The 26115-nt window shown below is 35.9% G+C and overlaps 1 protein-coding gene across 5 annotated transcripts in view; it reads left to right on the plus strand.

Annotated features, from left to right (window-relative positions):
- TASOR (transcription activation suppressor) overlaps positions 1–26115 on the plus strand; it is a 49356-nt gene that overhangs the window by 17770 nt on the left and 5471 nt on the right. For 2 of the 5 annotated variants that reach the window (XM_024556525.3, XM_024556524.3), the window contains exons 9-18: positions 431–536; positions 1350–1453; positions 1534–1637; positions 10879–10951; positions 11037–11108; positions 12024–12722; positions 16095–16504; positions 17706–17847; positions 19134–19193; positions 22556–23490. In XM_024556525.3, coding sequence (XP_024412293.2) covers positions 431–536; positions 1350–1453; positions 1534–1637; positions 10879–10951; positions 11037–11108; positions 12024–12722; positions 16095–16504; positions 17706–17847; positions 19134–19193; positions 22556–23490 — 2705 coding nt within the window. The remainder of the gene's footprint in view (positions 1–430; positions 537–1349; positions 1454–1533; positions 1638–10878; positions 10952–11036; positions 11109–12023; positions 12723–16094; positions 16505–17705; positions 17848–19133; positions 19194–22555; positions 23491–26115) is intronic. The other 3 variants (XM_045192392.2, XM_045192394.2, XM_045192393.2) reach the window with 2 other exon arrangements.

Genomic DNA, 26115 nt, shown 5'->3' on the forward strand with positions numbered 1-26115 from the left:
CAACTCACCTTTTAAAAGTATTAAATTCATCAGAGATTTAGGCTTAGTTTCTTTACATGAAAAAAGATTGATGGGAGATATTGTAGGGATGTATGTAGTTAACCGGATTTAGTGTAGTCCTTCAGGGGAAATAACAGGGCAGTAACTGTATTTATTGTCTTTGCTTCTCAGCTTTCTGACATGAAAACATTTAGACAAATAAATTTGGTATTCTCTGCAGCTGGAATAAATTTGTAGGGGAAGTGATAGCTTAAAAACAAAAATCCTAGTATTTGAACTCTCCTATATATAGAAATGTCAAATATTTTGGTTTTTGTTGTTCTACAAAACCTTGTTTGTAGGTGTTTTTCCCCTTATTTTTAGTAAGTATGTATTTGTTTCTGGACTGCCAAGAATTGTCTTTTTTTTTTTTTTTTTTTTTTAAATTTAGATAAATTTAACTACACCTTGTGGAAAGGACAGCTTTTAAATAAAGGAAAGCTTTTGTGCTATATTTCTCTGAGGTCAGCCACTCGTGCTTTTTTGCCTATCAAACTGTAAGTACACTATATCGCAAAAAAGAAAACCCAACTATTTTGCTTTTTTTCTTAGTTATATTTAAATTTTACTTTTATCTGTAAGAACTTAGATATAAATATTGGTTTGTTTTTAAAAAGATTGATTTGATATCTTTAGATATTTAATTGGCAAAATGAGCCCTCTGCTTTTCTGTCTTGATTTAAGGATTGGCTAAAAAGTCATACACATATTTATGTCATAAAACTTCTTTTTAGTGAATTTAACTTTTAAGTGATTTTTCACTGTTTTATGCTGGTTAGCTATATTTTCCATTAGCAATTTGAACATGATAGACTTAAAAATTACCAGTTCTTTGTTGGAAACAGCTTTGATGTGGTGAGTTAAAATTTGTAGGGTGTTTCAGTCTTGTGCAGCATGTTGGAATAGAAAGGTCTAAAATGATCTTTTGCTACCACCACAGTAAACATTATAAGCCTTTAAAAATATTTGAAGATTATGATAACAGTATTTACTTGAACTGTCTTTAATAAAATGATAACCTCCTATCCTTTGTGGTTAGTAATATTGACATATAGAATTCGCTTCAGCCTTAAAGTTGGAAGGTTGGTAATATTGCCAGGTTATCTATTTACCTGTGTATCTGGACTTCCCATATAAAATCCTCGTTAAAGTATGATATTAATAAATGTGTTCTTTGTACCCCCCCCCCGCCCTGCAAGATATGTGTGCGTGTGTGTGAGGGGGGGAGAGAGAGAGAGAGAGAGATACACATACCATTGCTGGAGTTGAAAATACAGGTAAGGAAATACACTTTTTCAATTTTCTTTCAGTCCTGAGAAGTTAGATGTTGAAACAGTTATGAGTATTGATCATCTAAAACAGAAAATTCATCCAGCACTGTTTTACAAGGAAGCATACTTCGGTTCAAATGAAGGTGAAGCAATTATAATTTTACTGAAATATAAGAAGTAGACTTGAATTTGAATATTTACCATGTATTTTTTCTTATGTCAGTTTCAAAGAGTGGAATGTATTGCAGTCTTTATGAAGTTGTAGAAAAGACAAGAATTGGAAGTAACATGGAGAGTTTACTGCAAAAACTAGAGAAAGAAAAACTTGTGAGTTAAGTTTAAAATGTTCTTTCTCTTTTACAAACATGCATATTAATAAGTGATCATATTACTATTCCAATTTATTTTATTTTTGCCTCTGAAAGTACCACAAGGTCTCTGTCTTTGTTGCTGCCAAAGAGTTAACAGCATTTTACTATGGCCATTGATACACTGTTTTATAGCCATGATACTTAGATCTTCTAGACCAGTCTTCTCATGAAGTATCTTTGTTGTATTTTGTGATCGTAGCTGTGATATTCAAAAAATACTTGAAAATCATTTATTTATGCAGGGTATACAGTTTAGTAAAAAAATGAGACAAAGAGACTGTTTTCCTGGACTACACAGATAGTCCAGGAAAATCCGTTTTAACTCCTGAGTTCAGAAAGTGAAAGCGTAAGTTTATATAGTAGGTTTGGATGGAATTGCTCAGATATAGATGTGGTTTGTTCCAGTAGAGATAGTACTGTATTTGAAAATTCAAAAAGAAGGTGCTTTGTGCAGTTGAAGAAATAAAAGAACTCTATAGCAGTTGGGAGAAAGTGGTAGAACGTGAGGGTGGAGAAGTCTGTAGGAGACTGTCCTACAGCATCATTCAGGCAATCTTCAGATGTTTTGGATGTTTGGATTTAATCGTAAGAGCAATGGTTTTTAAAGGGAGTGGGATGAGGGTTTGATTTTGTATGCAACATGATCAAATCTATGTTTCACATTCTACCTTGGTTATTATGTAGAGAATGAATTGAAGAGGGGAGAGAGATGAGGTAGGAAACTATTAGAGGGTGATGGAGGGTTGAATGAGAAAGGTAAGAATGATGATACATTGTAACAAGAGAGTCAGGTAAGAACTATTTAGTAGGTAGTATCCAGTTTAACAGACTGATTATGTTGAGATTAGGTAGAGAGATTAGGTGAGGCAGCATATTGTAAGGTGTTCAGGGATGAATGGAAAATGAATTTGTGATGCTAACATCTACAGTTTAACCGAAGGAGAGGAATGGTTGCAGAAAAGGGTAGTGGCTATTCCAAGGTTTCTATTAACGTGAGATAGATGAGCTCATGTTTAGATATATAAATGCTGACCCAAAATTTCAGTAGAAAGGAAGAGAAGTCTTTTGTGCAGGTATGTCATTTACTACATATTATTCAACAGTTGACTTCTTTTTACTCCTCACTTTATTGTGCCTGTTTCCATGTAGTCAAATGGAGATTTGTATCACTGATTTTCAGAACCCGCAACTTCATTTTTATTGTCTACCTAGAATTTACATTTTATGCTTTATGGATTTGCTTAACCAGTTCATTGTTTATAGATGAGAGTATCAAATTATATACAAACTTACAGGTAGAATTTATATGCTTATGAATTATTAGACACCCAGCGATAACTCTGACCAACTAGTTAGAAACTACAGATCTAGGCATCGTAGAACACACACAAATGCACATTCAATAGATATGAACATACTTCTTTTATATTTACATTTCTTGTTTTCCTCAGAAAGCCTGTCTCTAATACAAGTATTTCTCATGATCAAAATCTGTTCAGTTCCTGAGTGCAGAAAGTGAAAGTTTAAGATAGTAGGTTTGAATGTGGTAAGTTATCCAAATCTGTTTAGTTTTTTACATTTTAGAGAGTGAGTATTGAGACTAGACAGTGAGGAGTTTATCAGAAAATTATAATGTCTGTTCAGTTCCTAATAGTGAGCAGGATACTGGCATTTGTTCCTCATCTGAGCAAGGTTTGTGGAGGCCTGGGTCTCCCCAGAACCAAGAAGTAATGTGAGACTCTAGATCTTAGAGGGCACAGGCATTCTATAAAAGTACACTACCTGAATCTAATGGATCTAGGAATTTGGTGTAGCTGTTCCTTTTCCTGCAAGCCTAATTAGGAATTATCCTAACTATATTTCCTTTCTTCATGGTTCTTACGATAATGAGAGGTGCATTGGTGACTGTTGGGTTGTTAGTAATTTTATCTTGAATACACACATGAGGTGTTTTGGATCAGAGACAAACTTACTGAATACCTTACAGTAAGTAAGAAATGTACTGGCCCTCTCTTGCCTTTACCGTTAGGGTAACACAACAATAGACAGGCCAGTTGTAGCTAGACACTCTACAGGTAAGGGTTGAGAAAAAATGATTTTTATTTGTTTCTAGAGAGAAGGAGGCAGCTGTTTCGCTCCCCTCCTGAAAAGACACCTGAAAATGTTAATGAATATTAACTCCAAGCGTTTGGTAAATAAGTAAAATCTTTTCAGGAGCCAAATAGCTCTCTTGGTTCTTCTAATGACATCTTCAAATTCCTAGGGCTCATTCCTGCTTGAAATGTAAGTAGGAGATAGAGATCTCAGTCTTCCCAGCACCTTGGGACTTAAACTAGGAACTCATCTGTGCTATAACTTCTTGGCCTTCTTGTGTATCCACTTGTCACTCTTAGCGGAACAAGAAAAATTTAATTATCCTTTGGATTAGAGCAATTAACTAGATAATTGACTACTGATCTAATTCTTAAGGTATGTGAATAGCAAAATATTTCTGGGGAAAATGAATGCAAACACTCCCTTTATATAATACTCATTTCTGTATATCAGAAGTTGAGGGCTTTTTGTAGGAGCACTGAAAAGTGTGGAAAAGTTTTATTTTCCCACAGAAAGATTTATAAAATAAGTAAAGTTATATTGTGCTCTTTTTTGATTGGTGATACGTCAAGTTAATTTTAAAGTTGACGTTAATATTAAAAAAAAAACCCTATGAGAGCAATGTCCCTAAATTTGAATATTTTTTCTGCTGTGAACATTCTTCACAGATACCTTTATCAGTTTAAATTTTTTTTTTAAAGATTTTATTTATTTTTAGAGAGAGAGGAAGGGAAAGAGAAAGAGAGGGAGAGAAACATCAATGTGTGGTTGCCTCCCATGTGCCCCCTGCTGGGGACCTGGTTTGCAACCCAGGCATGTGCCCTGACTGGGGATTAAACCGGCAACCCTTTGGTTCGCAGGCCTGTGCTCAATTGACTGAGCTACACCAGCCAGGGCTAAAATTTCTTCTTCATTTTTCAACCATGAGCGGGTTTTGAAAATTATTTAATGCTCTTTTTTTTTCATTCATCAAGATAGTTACATGGTGTATTAGGATTTTCAGATAAACAGAACCAATGGCATATATATATATTGCAGTTGGCAAGTTGGAACCTGAAGAGAGCTGATAGTGTAGTTCCAGTCTGAGTCTCAGCGTCAGAGATCCAGGAGAGTTGATGTTTCAGTTTTGAGTCCAAAGACGGGGGAATATAAACTGATATCCTGACTCAAAGGCAGGCAGGAGGAGTTTCCCCTTACTACATGACGGGTCAGCCTTTTGTTGTATCCAGACTTTTACTGGATTCGATGAGACTCACCCATACTGGGGAGGGCAATCTGCTTTACTCAGTCTATCCCTGTATATGTTACCCTCGTCCGAAAACACCTTCGTAAACACCCAGAGTAAAGTTTGACCACAGACCTGGACTCCCTGTGGCTCAGTAAAGCTGACATAAAATTAACCATCACACATAGTACAAAAAAAAGAAAGAGGCAAACATACTACTGGACTCCTAGGGTGGAAAAGAATTATGTGTATGCTTCTAAGAAATTTTATTTTAAAGCTCAGAAGATTTCTTTCATTAAGCTACATTCCAACCCCCAATATTCTATGTTTTACTTTTCCAATTATAAAATTAAAGGAATACAAAAGGACAGAAGGTCCAATTAGTAGGATAAAAGCTGAGCATGCTTTTTCTCACAGGCTTTCTAAGCTACATAATTCAGAACTCTGATGTGCTAGTTGGCAAATACTTTCTGTGAAGGACCAGACAGTAAATATTTTAGGCGCTGTGGGCCATAGAATCTTTGTCTCAAGTCTGCCATTATACCCTTACGGTGTGAAAGCAGCTACATATACACATAAATTCCAGTACAACTTTCTTTACAGGAACAGAGGACGTACTGGATTGGTCTTCAGGTTGTAATTTGCAGACACACATGCTAGAAGAAAGGATACCATATGGCTATCTTGATAAATGTAAAAAATTGGGGTTGGGGAGGGCCTTAAATAAAAATTAAAACCCACTTATGGTTAAAAAATAAACAAAAACTTCTTTAGAATCACTGGGGTGCATGAGCATGACACCACCATCACATTGCATTGGAACTGTCTGTCTGGCCTAAGTGGCTGGGAACAAGGTTGTGAATGCTAATGTGGAGGTCAGGAGATCCATCAGGAAGGAGAGCACAGGAAAGAGAAAAACAAGATGGGCAGAGACAGCAAAAAAGAGACACTGAACACAGAAAAAAGACCCAGCAGGAAGACAAAGCAAGAGAGAGGCAGAGTATGGAGTGGGACAAGGCTTCCTAGACTCAAAAGCAGCTGGTCAGGGAAGGGAAAAAGCAGAAAGACAAGCAAACTCCTAGGGTCGTGTATTGGAAAACAGGTGAATATATGAGCGCTAACAGGCGCCTCCCCAACTCCTGCAGGCCCTCTGCGGATGCCCAGAAGTGACAGCCATCTCCTCATTGAGTTCATCCCGGCTAAAGACAAATAGATTTCACAGTTTATCAAGGGAGGAAGGGGCATGCCATATACTCATCAATCGTGATCCCCCTTTGGTCCCTGCTTCTCCCCGCTCACTACTGCCCCCAGGTACAGCCCCCTCACTGAGCTGGCTCCTAGGCTCTGCCTGCTGGTATCAGCAGGTATGAGAGAGGCCATTGCTCTGGACTTTCCCTGCAGGGTGCAGGTGCCAGAACCTCTGTTCCTGGCCCTGCCTTGAGACCATTGTCTGGGGCTCCCACTGCAGGGAAGACAGAAAACCTCAAGACACAGAGGATGAAATAATACAATCTCCCCTTCTAAATTTCTCTCCCTGCATAAGCCTCATCTGAGACAATAATACATGCTTTTCATTCTCACTGCCAAGAAAAGAAAAATTTTAAAATTGATAAAGTTATCTCTGAAAAACCTGCAAACTTTCTACTTAATGAGTAATGTTTTAGAAGTGTTCTTTTAAAAATCAAGAAGACAAGAATGCCTACAATCACCATTTTTATTCAGCATTGTGCTATAGCTCCTAGATTACACAGTAACACAAGAAAAAGAAAAAAAGCATGGAGACTAGAGAGGAAAACCCAAAACACTGTTGTTTCCAGATCATGAAATCTACATAGCAATCCCAAAGAATGTACAAAAATAAACATGTCATTCAAATGTCATATATAGATCTGACATAAAATTAATGTGTAAATATAAATTACATTGCTACATACACAACAGAAAATGTACTGAAATGAAAAACACTTTACAATAGCATCAAAAAATATTAGATGCCTGGCAAGAGATAAATCTGACAAAAAATAAGTAAGATTTATATCCAGAAAATTATAAAATTCTATTTCAAGAATACCCTAAAGAGAGAACCTTGTTCATGGTTATGACAGTATCATAAAGATGTTAATTCTCTCAAATTTGATCAATAGATTTAATATTTACAATTCCAATTTTTAAAAATCCCAGTAGGGGTTAGGGGGTGTGTGTGTGTGTGTGTGTGTGTGTGTATGTGTATGTGTATGTGTATGTGTGTGTTTAAGGGGTGAGCATTCTACATGTTTTAATATGTAGTATTTTTATTATTCAGTTCTAAGTATTCTTTAGTTTCTACTATGATTTCTACTTTAATACATGATATACAGGTATGTTTTTAAATTTCCAAATTATGAATACTTTTTTGTTCTAATGTCATTGTAATTGGAACAGGTGGTGATTAAAATTTATTGAGATTTGATTTAAAACCTACTTTGTGGTCAGTTTTTGTATATGCCCTCTTTTTATTTGAGAAAAATGCATATTCTTTAATTGTTGGGAACTGGGCACACAGTTCTAGGTAGACAGCTGTATTCTCTCAGCACTTTGATTACATAATACTTCAGAATCTTCTGACTTCTTTTTGTTGAGAGATCAGCTCTTAGTGTAGTCATTGTTCCTTTGTAGAACTTCTTTATTTTCTTGTAGCTTTTTAAATCTTTGTCTTGGGTGTTCTTCAGTTATATTAAATACAACTAGGTGTAGATTTCTTCGTTATTCAGCTTGGTATATATTCTTTCATATCTGTGGACTTATCTCTTCATTTTTGGAATATTAGTCATTGTCTCTGATTATACAGCTTCATTTCTTTGACTGTCTTTCTAAGACTGAACCATCATCATATGTCAGACCTTTTCATTCTGTTCTTAATGTCCATTAACTTCTCTTGTGTTTTCTGTCTACCTATTTCTCCATGTTGCCTTCTGATTGATTTTGTCATGGCTATCTTCGAGTTTATAAATTCTGTCTAGCTATGTCTGATTTGCTGTTTAATCCATTCATAGAGTTTCTAATTTCACAGAGAATATATTTTTTTAATTTTATCTATTTATTTTTAGAAAGAGGGGAAGGGAGGGAGAAAGAGAGGGAGAGAAACACCAATGTGTGGTTGCCTCTCACATGGCCCCCACGAGGGACCTGGCCCATAACCCAGGCATGTGCCCTGACTGGGAACTGAACCAGCAACCCTTCGGTTCACAGCCTGAGCTCAATCCACTGAGCCACACCAGCAAGGCTCACAGAGAATATTTTTGATTTCCAGAAGTTGTATTTGAGATCTGCTTTATCATTTAACAGATTCTTGTTAGTTCTTTCAGAAATACTTACTATCTATTTTGTTCCAGGCACTGTTCTAGGAGGTAGAGGTTATATTCTGATATTTTTTGCTATTTATTGGAATAAGATTCACCATTTTATGCATTTTAAAGTGTACAATTCAGTGATTTTTAGGAGATTCAGTGTCATGCAACTGTTACCACCGTCTAATTCCAGAGTAGTTTCATACTCCGGAAAGAAACCTCATATCCGTTAAGCATTCACTCTGCATTCTTTCCTCCCTCCAGTCCCTGACAACAATTAATATACTTCTGTCTTCGTGGATTTGTCTATTCTGGACGTCTTATATAAGTGGAACCATGCATTACGTGGCCTGTAGTGCCTGGCTGCTTTCACTTAACATAATACTTTTAAGGGTCATCCATGTTATATAGCATGTATCTTCCTTTTTATGGCTAAATCATATTTTATAGTATGGATAATGCCACATTTTGTCCATTCATCACTTGTTTTCATGCTTTGTTACAAACATTGCTGCTCTAAATATTTGTATACCAGTTTTTGTGTGAATGTTTTCAATTATGCCGGTTATTTTGTTTATTTAAACATTCCACACCTGTTGTTTTATATATTGCATCTGATAATTATCTCCAATTTGAAGCCCTTGAGTGTTTGAATCTGTTGTTCTACTGAATCTCACTTAGAGTAGCTTATTTCCTCCTAAGCTGGGTCACGTAACATATTTTTAATGCATTTTCATACCACATTAATTACCTATAATGTTATTGAAAAGTCAAAATAATAGAATCAAGTAATAAAAATCCACAGACTGGGTTACTACTGTTTTCTAAAGAGGAAGGAAACGGGGGGGGGGGGTAGAATAAATAGAGGCAGCAGGAGCACAGAGCTCACAGGTGTTTGTTTCCTCTCTAGAGGGCTAAACGTGTCTTCGAGCTACAAGCCACAACTGTTACTGCTAAGGCCTCTCTCTGCCTGAGTGTTTCTGGGTGTTGTTGATTCCCTTGGATTTGAGGCCCTTCGGGGACAGTGGCCTTTATCATGGACACTTAGCCTGTGGAATTTTAAAAACCTGATATTTGGAGTGGGTTGAAAATTGAAGGAATCTAATTGTTTTTCCTCAGTGACCACAAAACATGAAAATCTTGTTTGTGGTTTTCAGCTTTGTATTTTGACAACCAGGAGTTGGGCAAAATGTTAAAGGGCATGTGATACATAAAACGTTTTAGATTAAAATGTTTGAGTCTGAATCAGAAATTGTCAGGCACATTATGCACATTTTTAGTGTTCAGTGTTTTTATTAAATGTAAATTGGTAGCACAGTCACTTACTGGCCTTTAAATTTTGGGTTCTTACACAATCTTTGTTTATTGGAATTACTTGATGGGAATTTGTAGCACAGGTTTTCTTTGACAAACCAGGTAACCTCCTGTGTTCCACTGCCATGCTCAGCTCTTCCTTTATTTACCCTTGCATTAATCAAAAGAAATGCTACGAAGTATTGTAGTGGCGGTCCCTGAACTGAGTTTGAGTTCTTTTACATTGATTTCTTTCCCCTTCCTCATAGTTCTGTCAAGATTTTTGTTTTGTTTTGTTTTTAGGGAAACATTCTAGTTTAAATGGGTATACTTTCCAGCATAGTCCTGGCTAACCTGCCATTCTTGCCTTTCAATAATTTAGCCCAGGATCCTTTCTGTGGATTTGTTTGATGCAGTAGTTTTAGTCTGTCCTCACCATTTTGCCAGTCCTAAGTACTCTGATATATGCAGGCTGTCTATCATATTGCAACTCTGCCTTTGTTCATAATGTTGCCTCTGCTGAAACGTCCTACCCACAACCTCAGGCTCTTGGCACTGTACGTGACCTTCAAAATTGACCTCCAGTACACTTTCAGTATCTTTTCTGATCATAAACCAACAGTATTTTTTCCCCTCTATGTTGCTTTGTAAATCTTTTTGAGAATTTATCTGTCTTAATCTAATTATTGATATTTCTCCTGTGATACTCTTCCACCCAATTATAAACTATTTGCAATTAAGTATCTTGTGTTGCTTGTCTTTGAAATTACCTCTGGCAAGGCAGATGGCCTTAGGTGTGAAAGATGTTCATTGCACATGTGAAGAATTAGATTACGGCAACACATTTGGTTTGAGATCAGCCTGAACTCGTAAAGGCAGCACTTGTGTCGTACTCGTTTTCTGTTTCTAACATCCAGCACACTGCCTTTGCAAGTAACTTATCTTTGAATTGCTGAGGGAAATATTTGAAGTTTGGTCCTTGTATTTTAGCTTCAAGGAAAAATCAACAAGTTGGCTACACATTAAATAAGGGGAATTTTCTCACTTAAGTTATGAAAACTAAGGAATTTTTTATTCAATTAGAATTGTTAATCAGCATAGTTGGAAAAGAGTTTTTTTTAACAATTAAGTAGTAATATTTTTCCTAAAGATGTTCAGGAACTTTTTGTTTTCATTATAATTAGCAGAAACTGCTGTGTCTGCTCTGTGGTTAGTAATAATAAAACAGATTAAACTTCTTCCCTCTTCCAAAAACGCAGGTTCTTGTTAAACCTTTGGGAGACCGAGGATACCTTTTCCTTCTCTCTCCTTATCAAATGGTTTCTCCATATGGTAGGTAATGTCTTTAATTTTTATAATTCTTTTTTAACTTTTTAGTTAAACCACATTGCTAATGAATTTGGCTTCTGTTTTTTAGAACATCAGACTACCAAGTCTCGAGTTCTACATGCTTTGTTTCTATTTCAAGAACCTAGAGGCATAGTTACTTGTAAGTTCTTTGACTATCTAAATCCAGTCTTACAGATACCTACATTGAAAATTTCCAGATAATTCCCTAAGTATTTTGTATTACATCATGTTTTAGGAAATACAGGTGGTATTTAAGAGCTATTAGCAATATAAAACAAATTATATAACGTGGTTTATTTTTCTTACTATGAAAAATTTTGTGTTTTACTAAATAAATGTCCATTGTAATTGTTATAATACAGTAGCTTGTGTGTTTTAAGGGTTTTATAAAATATGATATGATTATTTTTTAGCTAAGTTCATTTTTTGCATTCAGATTTTAGCAACTATAAACTTATCACATACTGGGTTAAATATTAGGCCATTCAAAATTTCTCTTAACATTGCACTGATATTGGAGAAAATTTGCTCTTCACCATTTCTAAGAACTAACTTCAATGCTTTATTAAGGTAAAGTTCCCACTAATGGGTTTCACTGTTAGATTAAGAATGAGATTCTCAACTGTAGCATTTTTGCCTGCATGTCTCCTTATGGAGATAGAGATTTCATGTGAAGTGAAGTTATAACAGGAAAGAATGCCATTGCTATCCCTGGTAGGACTGTTTTGCTAGGAGCCTCAGATCTTGACCCTGCTTCTTTATTTCTCCTTATATTTTACTTGCCGTGGGTTGAAAGGCCTAATGACAATAGGAAATGAGATCTTCAATGAGTGGGTGTTTTTCCATTTAAAAATTATGTTCTATAATTTCCTTTGTTTTAGTTTCTCATTGGCTCATTTTAGTTCGCTGTGCTTAAAAACGTGTGATTCATATATTTCTATGTTCCACATATGTATTAGGATACAAATTAGTTTGATTTATTTGATAATATGTAGATCCATATTTGATTAATTTCTTGATTACTAACATGGCTTCCTTTTTTGTTTGTTTGCAGCACAAAAAGGTTCAACCAATGTAGCACCACAGGAGAGACATGAGAGCATGCCAGATGTATTAAAAATAACTCAATTTTTACAGTTTGCTTTGATTCGGTGTCGAAAGGAATTCAAAAATATAAATACTATAAATTTTCATTCTGGTGTTGAAAAGTATGTAACTGAATTTTTTAAGCGAGGTTTTGGTTCAGGTAAACGAGAGTTCATTATGTTTCCGTATGATTCACGATTAGATGATAAAAAATTCTTATACCCAGCTCCAAAAAATAAATCCCATATTGATGATTGTTTACATACCTATATTTTTCGGCCTGAAATGTATCAGTTACCTATTTGTAAGTTAAAAGAGTTGTTTGATGACAATAGAAAACTTCAACAGTTCAGTCAACTTTCAGATTATGAAGGCCATGAAGAAATGAATGGTACAAAAAAGAAATTTGGAAAACGAAGTAACTCAAGGGGTGAGAATATTAAACCTGGAAAGCAGAAGTCATCTCACTCTTTGGATTATGATAAGGATAGAGTCAAAGAATTGATTGATTTGATTCAGTGTAGGAAAAAAAATGTGGGTGGGGACTCAGACACAGAAGATATGAGAAGCAAAACTGTCTTGAAGAGGAAGCTTGAGGATCTACCTGAAAATATGAGAAAGCTCGCCAAAACCAGTAATTTATCTGAAAATTGCCATCTGTATGAAGGTAAAAATATCAGATTGCTCTTATATAGTACAAAAATACAGTAAAGTAGTTCTGTCCTTTCTTCTAGTATGGAGGTCTGCAAATTACAACCTGAAAAGCCAATCCCCACCTGTTTTGTTTTTGTAGAGAAAGTTGTACTGGACTACAGCCATACCTGTTCACTTACGTGTATATGTAGCTGCTTTCATGCTGTAATGGCAGAGTTGGGACAGAGACTCTGGCCCACAGAGCCTAAAATATTTACTGTCTGGCCCTTCACAAGAAGATATTTGCTAACTTCTGCCCTAGCACATCAGAGTTCTGAATTGTGTAGCTTAGAAAAACAAAAAGCATGCTCAGCTTGTATCCTGCTAATTGGACCTTCTGTCCTTTTGTATTCCTTAAATTTTATAATTGGAGAAGTACAACATAGAATATTGAGGGTTGGGATGTAGCTTAATGAAAGAAATCTTCTGAGCTTTAAAATAAAATTTCTTAGAAGCATACACATAATTCTTTTCCACCCTAGGAGTCCAGTAGTATGTTTGCCTCTTTCTTTTTTTCTAGTTTTTGTTGCTTTTTTTGTTCTAGTTGACATAAAAAGAAACAGGAGGCCTTTCTCTTAAGTCTGTGTTTCAGTATTGCAAGTAATTTAAAACATTTTTTCATGTAGATTTTTAATATCTTAATCCATAGGATTGTTAGTCCATAGTAATGGAATATGTTTCTTTACATTCAGGGACCTTCGATGTCATGATCTACATTTTGCGATGCTTCTGCTGCTCCTATTAATTAGGCAGATCTTAAATAACATGTGGCTAGTGGCTGCCATATTGGATAGTGCAGGAAGTTTAAATTAATTAAAACGAAATAAAAATTCATTTCCTGTGTTATACCAGGTACACTTCTCTGTTGAACAGCACAAATAGAGAACATTTGCATCATTGCAGAAAGCTTTATTTGACAGTGCTGTTTTCAGCAACTTCCAGGGTCTTGTCTTTTTCTTTTCGGTGTTTTCATCTTTGCCTGTGTTCTAATCACCTGGAAGGCCTTGCTGGCTTCTCTTACTCACTTCAGTACCATGTTCTTCTCAGTATTGCTTTGCTAATTTTCTACAAATCTCAGCTTCTGCATTCAAAGGCTTTGTTATAGACTGGCCATGTTGAACCTGAATAGCAGTGTTTCCCACTCTTCCTTCACATGCTCCTCAGTTAAAGCTCATGTTTCTCAGAGTATGTTGTGATTAGCCCTTCTCTTTCTTTTTTCTTGAAGCATCTTTAATTTCTCTGAAGTCTCATATCTTTGCAGTTACATTCCCCTGGAACATATTTCCGGTTGTTCTTCTCCTTGCTGGTTTTTACCTCCTTTGTTATGCTGGATTTGTGCTGTGTGCTGAGCCTGTTGACTCTGATCCATACTGCCGTACACTGTTCACGGGTGTCTTGAGAATTAAGTACTTACTATGTGCCAGGTACTTTACGTATATGGACTCATTTAGTTCTTGAATGCTAGACATTATCCTTATTTTACAGATGAGAAAATCATCTCAGAAGTTAAATAACTTTATATAAAGTTATGTAGTTCACTAATCCATGATTGAACTCAGTTCTGACTGACTCTAAAGCATTGTTCCTAAACCTGACTGTATTTCCTACCACTGAGCACATAATAGGCAAGGTAATTAAATTTTGATGCCGTTTTAGCTAATAATAGACTGATTTTGTACCTATGAAAAAATATTTGTGGGAGAAAATTTAGGCTTTATCAGTAATTAAAATGACGGGGAAGCCATGCTAATTACTATAATAGACCAAAGGAGAAATGGAACAGGGAGAGGGGTCACATCGATGCATTAAACTAGAATTAGTGATCATCAAAGTTGCATTTCTAGATGTTCCTCACTTGTTTCTTTGTAGTATTTTACACACTTTATTTCTGATTTCTAAAAGTAGAGATTTACAGGTTGTATTCGAACTTCTAAAATACCTTGATCATGAGTGGGTGATGAACCCACTGATTTTGTAAGAGATATCCTCCTATTCTCCCTACCCCCTTTAACATCAACCTTTTTTGAGATATGATTTATATATAATGTACCCATTGCACAGTTGGATGAGTTTTGATAGCTATATTACCACCACTCCAATATATAGAACATTTTTATTATCCCAAAAGTTGCCTTGTACTCCCTTGTAGCTTAATCTCACCCCACTACTGATCTGTTTTCTGTTTCTGTTGATTAGTTTTGCCTGTTCTACAAGTATGTGTGATTAGAATTATACAGTATGTATTCTGTTCTTTAGTGTTTTGTTTTATTTTTACTGTGGTACATTATACCCTACCTAAATTGTAAATCCTGACATCTACCTAGGTTTTACCCTCCTTCAGCATTGAAAGCACATGACTTTCTGAATGTCTACACTCTTCACAAGTTTATAAATGTATTACTGTACAGATTACCCAGATTTATACCTGCTTTGAGCCATGTCTTGGTAAATGTTTTCTCTTACAGTGCTTGCTGTTCTTAGTGCAAGGTTAGTGTACATTACTTCAGGTTGCTTTGGTATCTTTAAAATCCAGGCTTTGTTAATGAATTAAGTAATTAGTTGAGATCAGGCTTAGACGGTAAGAATGTCAGACAGTATCTTAAGGACAAAATGTAATAGCTGTAAAGGCGGTAGAACGCTAAGTCATGAGTTCTCTATGGTAGATTTTAGTGTAATCTGCGTATCTTGCAAAACAGCAACAGATATTTTACCTGTTGTCAAGCATTTGGTTGACTTCAGCATTTTGGTGGTAGATTTCAAGGTAACTATAGTATGGTTATTAATATCCATGTTACCAACTTGATGTTTGAGCTCAGTTCTCTATTAATAGAGTTTTAAAATTATATAAATTTTCATTTAATGGGGATGTTGTCCTATGTGTAAAAGTTTGGAACCAGTTACATTTGTAAAGTGATGGATGGATATACATGTAAAACCTAAGCCAGTGTTTTGATTGAGTTCCTGCCCACAGATGTCTTATAATAAATACTTTTTATTTTTTATTATTTTGTATTAATCCCCACCCGAGGACATTCTTATTTATTTTGGAGAGAGGGGATGGGAGGGAGAGGGAGAGAGAGAGGGACAGAAACATCGATGTGATAGAGAAACATCAATTGGTTGCCTCTCTCATACCACCCTGACTGGGGACTGAACCTGCAACCTGGGCATGTGCCCTGACTGGAAATCGAACCTGCCACTCTGTGGTTTGTGGTATGATGCTCCAACCAACTGAGCCGCCCTGGCCAGGTCATGATAATTAATTTTTAGTTAGGTTTGAGTTTTAAATTTTTATACTAGCCTTCCAAACTCTAAGAGATGACTTTTCTTTCTCTTTTCCCTTCAGAGTCTCCACAGCCCGTTGGCTCACTTGGGCATGATGCTGACTTGAGACAGCAACAGCAGGACACCTCTAACTCTGGCGTTTCTGACATCCATAGGCTGTTTAATTGGCTGTCCGAAACATTAGCAAATGCACGCCATTCTGATGCATCCCTGACAGACACAGTCAACAAAGCCTTAGGATTGAGCACTGATGGTGCCTATGAAGAGCTGAGGCAAAAGCATGATGAATATGAGTTGAATTCTAACCCAGATAAGAAAGACTATGAGCAACCTACTTGCACAAAAATTGAAAATGCACATTTTAAGTGTACTCAGAGCCCATTGCCAGAAGCTGATAAGTCATCTGTAAAGTATCATGTTGCTGTTTCTACCAGTGAAGTAGGCACTGACCATAAATTACATTTGAAAGAAGTAAGCATATATCTTTTGATTATATTGTTTGCTTTTGTGAATGTGTGTGAAAGAGAAGATGTACTTCAGTGACTATTTTTCTCCTTTTTAAAAAGAAATAAAATGCACATTTCAATAAAAATTTCCAGGACAGTATTTCTAAGTTATTCCTTTTTTACAAAGAGATAAGTAAAGAGTAGTTGTTATCCTTTTTGTTTATAGGTTTATGTATAGTGTAAGCTTTACCTGTTGTGATAAAGTTAAGACTAGACGATCTGTTTTTCAGTAATGGCCTATTGGGAGTTAATTCCATAGCATTTCATAATAAAGATGAATTCTCAAACCATTGGCTTTCTGTTGGAAGTACCATAACCTATAGGTGAAGCAGATGGAGTCACTAAAGTCAGTGCACTAGTTGTACAAACAAGGTTAGGTACTTGTATTTTTCAAATAGGAATGGAAAATGAGTGGCCTTTAGGATTACCACTGAAGTGACATTCAGTCTTGCTTGACAGGGCATCCAGTTTATGTGTTTAGAGTACTGATGTCTATGAGAAGCAGCCTTATCTTCCCCCAAGAAGTGGCTGTATCACTGGGGAACAGTACCAGGAGGGCACCATATTCCTAAGGCTTATTTCTAATCCACTCTTCCCTTTATTTTCTCCTCACTGCCTTTGAATAAAAGTCATACGCGTGTCTCCAGGCTTTGTCCAGATAGTTTTCGGATATTTTAGGGGGAGGATGATGGCATGAGGCTCACTTAGGGAGGTTTGTAAAGTAGGCACTGAGGAAACTAAACCTATATTGTTAACATTTCCTAACATATTTAACTGTAAATTGAGTTGATGGGGGCATAGGCCAAACCCAGCTCCCTGCCTGTGTTTGTAACTAAAGCTTTTAGGAACACAGCCATGCCCATTTGTTTAAGTATTGCCTGTGGCTGCTTTTGCACTACAGTGGCAGAGCCGAGTATCTGAGTATATGGCCTGCAAAACCTAAAATTCTTGGTGCTTTACCAGAAAAGTTTACCAACCTCTGCTCAAAAATCAAGATCAAATTATGTTTTTAAGGAAAATATGTTTTAATTTGAAGCTAGAGTATTATCACTTTACCATGTTGATTTGACTGATGATCTGTGTTTTTGCTGTGAAAAAAAGTTGTTTATTTTTGACATTAAAATTAGTTGAAAAGAAAGCTATTGAATATGTCCTCTAATTTTTAGGATCCAAATTTAATTAGCATGAATAATTTTGAAGATTGCAGTTTGTGTCCCACTATTCCCATTGAACATGGATTCCATAAACAATCTAAGTCAAATGATGTTGAAGAGACTGAAATACATTGGAAACTGATTCCAATTACAGGTAAGAACAAGTGTACTGGGAATTAGGTTTGCTTGGCTTTACTTAGGGAACAGTTTCCTGAAGGGTTTCAACTCTTCTAGATTCTGCTCTTGGGTCACTAGGTGCTTCATCTTACTTGGCTCTGACATGTTCAGTGTCTTATTTTGAGCAATATAATGTTCATCATAAAGTGTTGCTGTTCTTGGTCAGCATCAGCAAATATCTGCAAAAAACCCTGTTAAAAGTAGGGATTTAAAACATACTTATTCATCACATGGAGTTTACTTCCATGCAGACTTCCAAATGGAAATTGTTGGCAGAAATAGTTTCTAATGAGGTGAGATAGCTACAGAGATGAAATGATGATCTTGGATAGCCAGTAAATGCTATCTGCTTAAATTATAAGCTTCTCTATTGCTGTCATCTAAGAAGTGGTCGTTCTGAGGTTCATCTATTTGAAAGAAATTTGATTTCTTAATATTGGATAGAGAAATTAGATCATTGTGGAGGATGTCCTGAAATGGTCAAATGCAAATATCCTAGAAAGCTTACTGAACCATGGGGTAAGAGTAGTTTAGCAAATGTTCAAAGATCATTTTGAAGTATTCTGATTCCTCTGTGCAGCCACATACAAACACACACCCATACATTTACATACTCTTAATATTCTAAGTTCTTATTCATCTTCGTTAGCTAAGCATTTTTGGAAATATTTCCAGTGCACATCTTTTCCATTCCTAGAACTTTATTTAACCTTTAAAAACAAAAGAAAAAAACAGATTTTTCCTAAAAAAAAAAAAATAATAAGACTAACTTGTGACCTAGAAGCTACTGAGACCTCCAAGAACTCAGAGAAGATTTGCTAAAACTTTGATGAATTTCCATGGATTTCAGCACCATTTTCTACTTAGTACATTACCAGAGAGGGCAAGAGGCCTAAATGTGTTGGTAGAGAGGCAACTGCTTCTCACTTAGGAGCTGGAGGTGTCACCTTGAGTGGGAGAAAAGGAATAAGGAAGTAATCCGTACACGATGATTATCCTAACCATTCCTCATTTGGACACATGTACAGTTGATGTTCAGAGCCATTTGAAGGCATAACATCTAGGTATTTGATGATCTGTCATCTGTCATCACCTGAATAAAAAGGGAAGCAACTTCCCATTTCTGAATGACCCCTCAGGATTTTTTTAGGCAAAAGAAGGAATTCTTGGGTTTGTTAGCATTTTGGGTTGTCTCAGAGGTGCTAAATGTGTATCACCAGTACCTGAAGAGGGTCTACAAATCTAACGGATACTTTCTGTCAGGAGGGAACACAAGAAGCCCAGACGACCAGCTAAGGAAACATGGTGAGAAACAAACACCAGGTGAGAAGGCTCACTTTGCTCTTCTTCCCACTGTGCCCTTATTCAGAATTGCTACTTGGCGTTTCAAGCCTTTCATCAATAGGATGTCAGTTTAAGTTTTGTTAATTACAGAAAGTTTGGATAATATATTTGTATTATTAATTGATTTGTATCAAAATTCTTACGAATGTGTTAAAAGAAGTCACTAAATATTGATAGAGATCACATTTTCTTCACTGTGTGTCTGATGATGACTTGGGAGGACCAGAGTATTTTCCTTCATCCATTTCTGTAGGATATTCTATGAACAGCAGTCTTCAAATTTCCCTTTATGCTAACGACATCTTTTCTTCGGTTAAACATCTGTTTAAGTGTATTATTTTCTAATTGGAGTTAATTGATTTGTGACAAATCTTTATATTCTGAATACAAGTCATTGTGAATATTTTCTCCCAATCTGTAACTTGTCTTTTCATTTTCTTAACAATTCCTTCAAAATAGCTGAAGATTTTAACAAAGTCCAATTTATCTTTAAAAACAATTTTCTCTTAAACACTTGGAGGTGAGACCATTTATCTTTTAGGTACATTATTCCTAATCTTGAATATTTTTACCCAATTCTTCTTCTAACAAAGATTAGGAAACTTTTGAATTTCAGAAACAATTACAGATAATAATGATGAGCTAATTGCAGTGTGTGCCTAAAATAGAGTCCTTTGTCTGAGCTCAGTCAATTCAACATTCCTGCATGATCGTAGGCATTTTTTTCTTGCTTAGTTTGGTGGTGGGTCTTTTTTATTTGTTTCCATTTTGTTGGTCTTACTCTTTTAGAAATCTTAAGTGGTGGTGTTTTGGGGGTTTTTTTTAGTTTGGAAGGAAAGCTAAATGGTTTTTGAATTTTAGTAGGTCTTTATGGTTATTCCATTTTTTTTGGAAATTCAAAAGACTTAAAGATTTTCTTGAAGAAAGCTGTTACGTTTCCTAGGAAAACATGACAATAAATATACGACAGGGAAAAGTGCACGAATCTTTAGCATACAGCTCAATGAGGTTTTCCGTGTTTGCAGTTATGTGACATCACCCAGATCAACACGTAGAACACTTCCAGCACGCAAGATTTTCTTCTGCATTTTTCTAGTCAGTGCTCTCTCTGCTCCTCATAGTAACCACTAAATCTGACTTCTTTCACCATACGTTACTTTTACCTGTCCTGGAATTTAAGATAAATGGAACCTAACATGTCCTTGTGTTTTTGGATCTTCACATTATGTCTGGGATTCACCTGTGTTTTGCGTCAGTAAATTCTTTCTCATTAGGAGAAATCAGTAATTCTTTCTAATTAGGTGGAGCAGGTATCTTATTTATGCTTCAAAATGCTCCCTCAGCATTGGCATACCATCTCAATATTTTGTGACCGAAAGTACAAATATCTGAATGATGCTGCCTTGAATTGAGCAAACTCACTGCTACCTTTTCACTTAAAAGTCAAAGTACTGCAGTGCGTGAATGACAGCAGAAACATGCGTGCATTACTATGGATATTGACGTGTGTTCCTTTAACTCATTTATTGAGGAAAACATTTTTAAAATAGAGTCAGTCTATTAAAATTATGTGGAAGAAATTTATGCAAAATAAAATTAGGGTGATCATTTGCATTTCTAAAACGGATTTAGTTTGGGATTTTTTAGTATAGGGAATTCCCCAGGTGGATTTAAGTTATATTTCATCTTTTAAAAATTCCCTTTATCCATAGCCCTTCAGAAACAAGTTTTTTTTTTTTTTAAATCAACTATAGCTATAAATTTTGGGAGCAAGTATTTCATTTAAAATAATGACTCAGAAGTTTTTAAATTACAGGTGGTCCTCCTCAACCCATTTGTTTTATGAGATAATTTTTTTTTTAACTTAAATCAGACATTTGACATGGTACATAATTCAAGAAGTACAAAAATACTTCAAAAAGTAAGTCTTCTACTCCTAGCCCAAATATTTTATATATGCTAAACTCCATTGAAATTTAAGAAGGATATCCAGTATTCCTGCATTATTTTATAGAATAGTTTATAAAACTTGAATTTTCTGATTTATCAGTTCATAACGTTGTAATTCTTACCATGGAATTGGCTATTTTGCTCCGCTTCTTCCACCTACAGACCTATAGTCTTCTAACCCTTCTGACTGGTGCCTTTGCAGTAGTTAATTGTTACAGTAGTTCATGATAAGCACTGGGTTTGGTAGAGAAATGTTACAAGCTGACTGCTGCTGAGGCTGTTTAAACCTTTAGAAATGTGAATGTGGGGAAAATCAAAACTGAATTTTGGGTGAAGAGGGCATGCTGCCACAGCTGGGTGAATGGGGAATTCACTATATTTTTAAAGTACTGTAGCTTTGAAAACTAGTCCCCGGACTTTCTGATTTAGAGGTGTCATTTCATATACTAGAATGGCAGTTTGTTATGGAATGTTGGCTAAGAGTTTAGAAAAATTAGTAGTTTTTTAAAAGGATAAAATTGTATAATATATCAGTCTTCTAGGCAAAGATCACAAATTTTTTTCTTTTCCTAAAATATTAAATGGTTGTTAAAACACATTCCCCCCTTTTATAAAAAGATTTAGGGTACCTGTTTGGAAATGTAATTTCAAAAATATACTGTTTGAATTTAGGATTTGTGGGCTGGGAGAGAATATGATCTTAATGGGTTGAGTTACTTGTCAGTAGTCAAAAGTTAAATAGTTCTGTTAGCATCAGCTAGCTGAATGACCTCTTTATCTCAAATGGCTTATTAGCTCTTGTACTTTCTCTTGGAATTATTCTGAAACAAAATAAAAATACCTAGGAAAGCCCTGTTAAAAATGTTACTCTTATTGCAGCTTTGAAATATGTTCTCTTCCTGTATTATTGAGCTTTTTTCCCCTGATAAATTGAAATCCCTAACATTGTAGGAAATCTACTAAGCAACCTCATAAAACCAAAAGCAGATAAAATTATCCTTACATTGTGAATGCAACTTTTGGCACTTACTCCCACATCGTTTCAGTGTGGATTGTTTTGATTGCCTTACACTTAAATTTTCATCTTAAAACTATATTACTATAGTAGACATTACTTGGCAAAGAATATAGGGGTTGAGCAAGCTGTTGCAGCTGACCATTCTGATTAAAACATGTCTGTTAAAGTTAAACAGGGTAGGCAAGCAGAAATAAGCAAAGAATTTGTATTGATGCCAAATTGGCCCTGTTCAGACCATTATTTGAGATTTTTATTCTACCTAGTATAATTAGTTGTAAATATATACTTGACCTGACCTTTTTTCCTCATGAGTTTGTTTTTTCAAATTTTATGCTTTTAATTGTTCTTACAATAATAAACTCTTCTTATATAGGTATGAAATCACCAGAAGAACAACTGGTGTACCCGCCACCACAGGAGGCCTTTCCTAACGACCCCCGGGTAATAAGTAGACAGAGAAGTTCTGATTACCAGTTTCCATCCTCTCCATTTACAGACACACTAAAGGGCACCACTGAGGATGGCGTGTTGACAGGTCAGGTGGTGAAGGTGGAGGAGCAGTGTGTGCCAGCAGCAGAGCCGCCTGCAGTGAGTGAAACCACAGAGAGGACAGTGTTAGGAGAATACAGTCTCTTTTCTAGGAGGATAGAAGAGATTTTGAAGCAAAAGAATGTTTCATATGTCAGTAGAATTTCCACACCTATCTTTTCAACACAAAAGAAAATGAAACGACTTTCTGAGTTCATATATTCTAAGACTCCTAAAGCTAGTGTACAGGAGTTTGTAGATGGCTTGCATGAGAAACTAAATACTGTTATTATCAAAGCATCAGCAAAGGGTGGGAATTTGCCACCAGTCAGTCTTAATGGTTCTGGTACTAAGATAGCATCAAATCCTCTAGGAAGACATGTCATACCGGTTTCCTCAAGTGACTTTAACAATAAACACCTCTTTGAATCACTTTGTGGTGATACTTTGAAAGACATCAACTCTAATGATCAGCATTCTTCTTCAACTTTGGGTTTGACTGAAGTAGAAGTGATCCAGCCACACTATGCCACGGAGCTAATGGTGACTTCTGATCACACTGTACCTGATGACACTGTTCAGGAACCAGAAGAAAAAGAAGCAGCAAAATCGCCCAGTGATGTTAACATTTCTGCCCAACCAGCTCTTTCAAATTTTATAAGCAAGTTAGAACCTGAAGTATTTAACAGTTTAGTTAAAATCATGAAAGATGTCCAGAAAAATACTGTGAAATTTTATATTCATGAAGAAGAAGAGAGCGTGCTCTGTAAAGAAATAAAGGTAACTAAATGAAAAGGTAATAGTCATGCTGTATAAACTTGTCATATTGAGTCTGACCTCTATAAAAAGGAATTTTCTTATTTAAAATAGTTTCATAATTTAATGCAGAGTAGAATAAAAGACTTAAGTTCAACTAAATGAAAACCTATGATGCAAGTATCTTAGATTTAGAATCTTGTTTTATAGTGTTATTTAAAGACCATTGCTATATACTGCAAATCGTTTAAACTGTTGATTCAGAGATTTTAAATGTTTAGTATTTGGGTTTTTAATGAAGGGGAGGGAAAGGTGCAGAGGGGTGAAGGAAGTTGTCAGTGTTTACCTCATGGGATTTATCAGTCAATTAGAAAAATGAAACTGTCCAGGGATAACCTAATGATAATATATTTCGGTTTTTCTTGATACCTGGTCATACCAGGTTCCCCCCCAAACTGGAATTATTTTCTGGAGGGCAAGCCTCTTGTAGTACAGGCTTCCCTAGCTAGGTGAGTGTTTGAGGAACCCATCTGTATCAGTGTACCAGCTGGTGGTGGTGTGAGAGGCTGTATTCTGCTTTAGTGAATTATTTTTGAAGACTCTTAGTGCTTTTGCTCATTTCATGACAGATGATTTACAAGCACACCTGCCCATGCCACGCTGAGTGTTCGGTAGTTTTTTGACTAAAAAACGGCATGACCCCCTGTGCTCCACCCTCCCTATTCACCTGCTGTCACCCTGAGTGACGTTTTTTTTGTTTTCCCGGATGAAAAAAGTCATCAGAGGGAAATGTTTTGCTGATGTGGAAGAGGTGAAACAAAAAAATGGCAGAACTAAAAAGCATCAGGGTCAACAATTTCAAGGATTTGTTTTGAACGGTAGAAAAAACATTTTGGTAGGTGTATTGCATCAAATGGAGAATACTTTGAAGGTGACTGAAGTTTAAACACGTAAGGATTTATTTGTAAGAGTAAATACACAATTTTTTATAAATACCCTTTGGTTTGGGGTGCTCCCTTGTAGTGATCAAAAAAATACTATGATCCTGAAAGACTCCCCAATCATGAAAGATTTTCCGCTGGAAGTTACATTTTTTTTTTTCCACTGAAGCTACAGAGTAGATGAGCGTTTTCTGGTTTTAAAAAAAAGTGCATGTATACAGTGTTAGATATCTATAACATTTGTATATGTAGGGTTAGATACCTATAACATTCATAATAATAGGTATATAAATTATAATACTACATTGAAACTGTTCTATCGTTTTACTATTAACCAATTAGTATTCACTGAACTATTGGATACTGGATTTTAATTCTTAAGGGAATACCTTAGGATTTAAAATAAATGCCCAAACCCATTTACTTACCATGATGAGGTTCTGATTGTTTTGTAAGTGGAAGCATAAGAAACCATAAATAATTGGCTTATTATCCCAGAATGGCCGAGAAACTCCATGTTACTGTCATGTCCTGAGCCTTTGTCAATTTGGGGATTTCATATTGATGTCAGCATATTTCATGTGGTGTACCCACGAGAACAGAAGAGCATGGAAGTGAAGGAGGCAGAGTGCTCAGTCTGTCTTTTAATTCCTTGTGGTTCCTTGGGAACAGTGAAACAAGACTTACTACGAATTCCTTGGTTACATTTTGCCTTGTGTGATTGAATGTAGAGTTTCTCTATTTTTTTCCACCCCCAGCAACATGTGCTCAGGCATGACACTCTTTAGGGCATAGCTGCATGTTGGTGCGGGGCTAGATGAGAAAATAGGATGGGCACAGGTCCCAGTATGCTCAGCGTTACTCCTCCTCCCCCCACCACATTTTTAAACTAATTGTAACAGGAAATGCATTTACTTATGAATGGTGCTTTTAATTCATTTTGGCACGGAATAAATTATATTTCTGTTGTTTAGGGAAGAAAGCTCTGTGTTTTTACAAATCTGATAGGAAATCCGATTGGAACTTTAATTCTTTTAATCAATATTCATTGGAAAATTTCCAGAAAAAATGTTATGAAGAATAAAAACTTTATGAATATAATTTTAAGTTTCTCATGTATTAAGTTTCTGGAGTCAAGCTGGTTTGTTATTGTATGAGTTAAATTGATCTAAAATGAGCTCTGATTTAAAGCTTCTTAATGTAAAAAGACCAAAAATTATAAGCAAGTCTGACAGACAGTAATTTATCTATTCATCACCTGGCTGTAAGCTTGTAAGCTAGTCTTAGATCTGCCCATCTGCTTTACGGGGTAGGTCAAAATCAAACAGTGTAGTAGATGCTGCTTTGGCTTGAGGGTACACAGAAACATCTTTGGGTGTGACACTTACAGACAGCTCTTGACAGATCAGTAGGCTGTTTGTGAGGCAAGCTGGGTTTAGATTTATGTTTATCTAACCAGCTGTGCCAGCCTTGAGAAAATTAATCTGCACCTGTGTCTGTGAAATGAGGAATGTAACCTCCAGGATCCTATAGTTGCTTCGGAGTTCAGGATTCCATCAGCAAGCAAAGAGAACTCTGCCTGGACTATATTACCTTCTGTCCTTTGAAAGAGTACCATGTCATCAGCATGGAGGAAGGTATTAGATGGGAGAGTATTTTGCTTGAAGGTGTAACTTGACAAATGTGGCTAATTATAGTATGTGAATAC

The sequence above is a fragment of the Desmodus rotundus genome, chromosome 8 (assembly GCF_022682495.2).
Source record: "Desmodus rotundus isolate HL8 chromosome 8, HLdesRot8A.1, whole genome shotgun sequence".
Classification (NCBI taxonomy): Eukaryota; Metazoa; Chordata; class Mammalia; order Chiroptera; family Phyllostomidae; genus Desmodus; species Desmodus rotundus.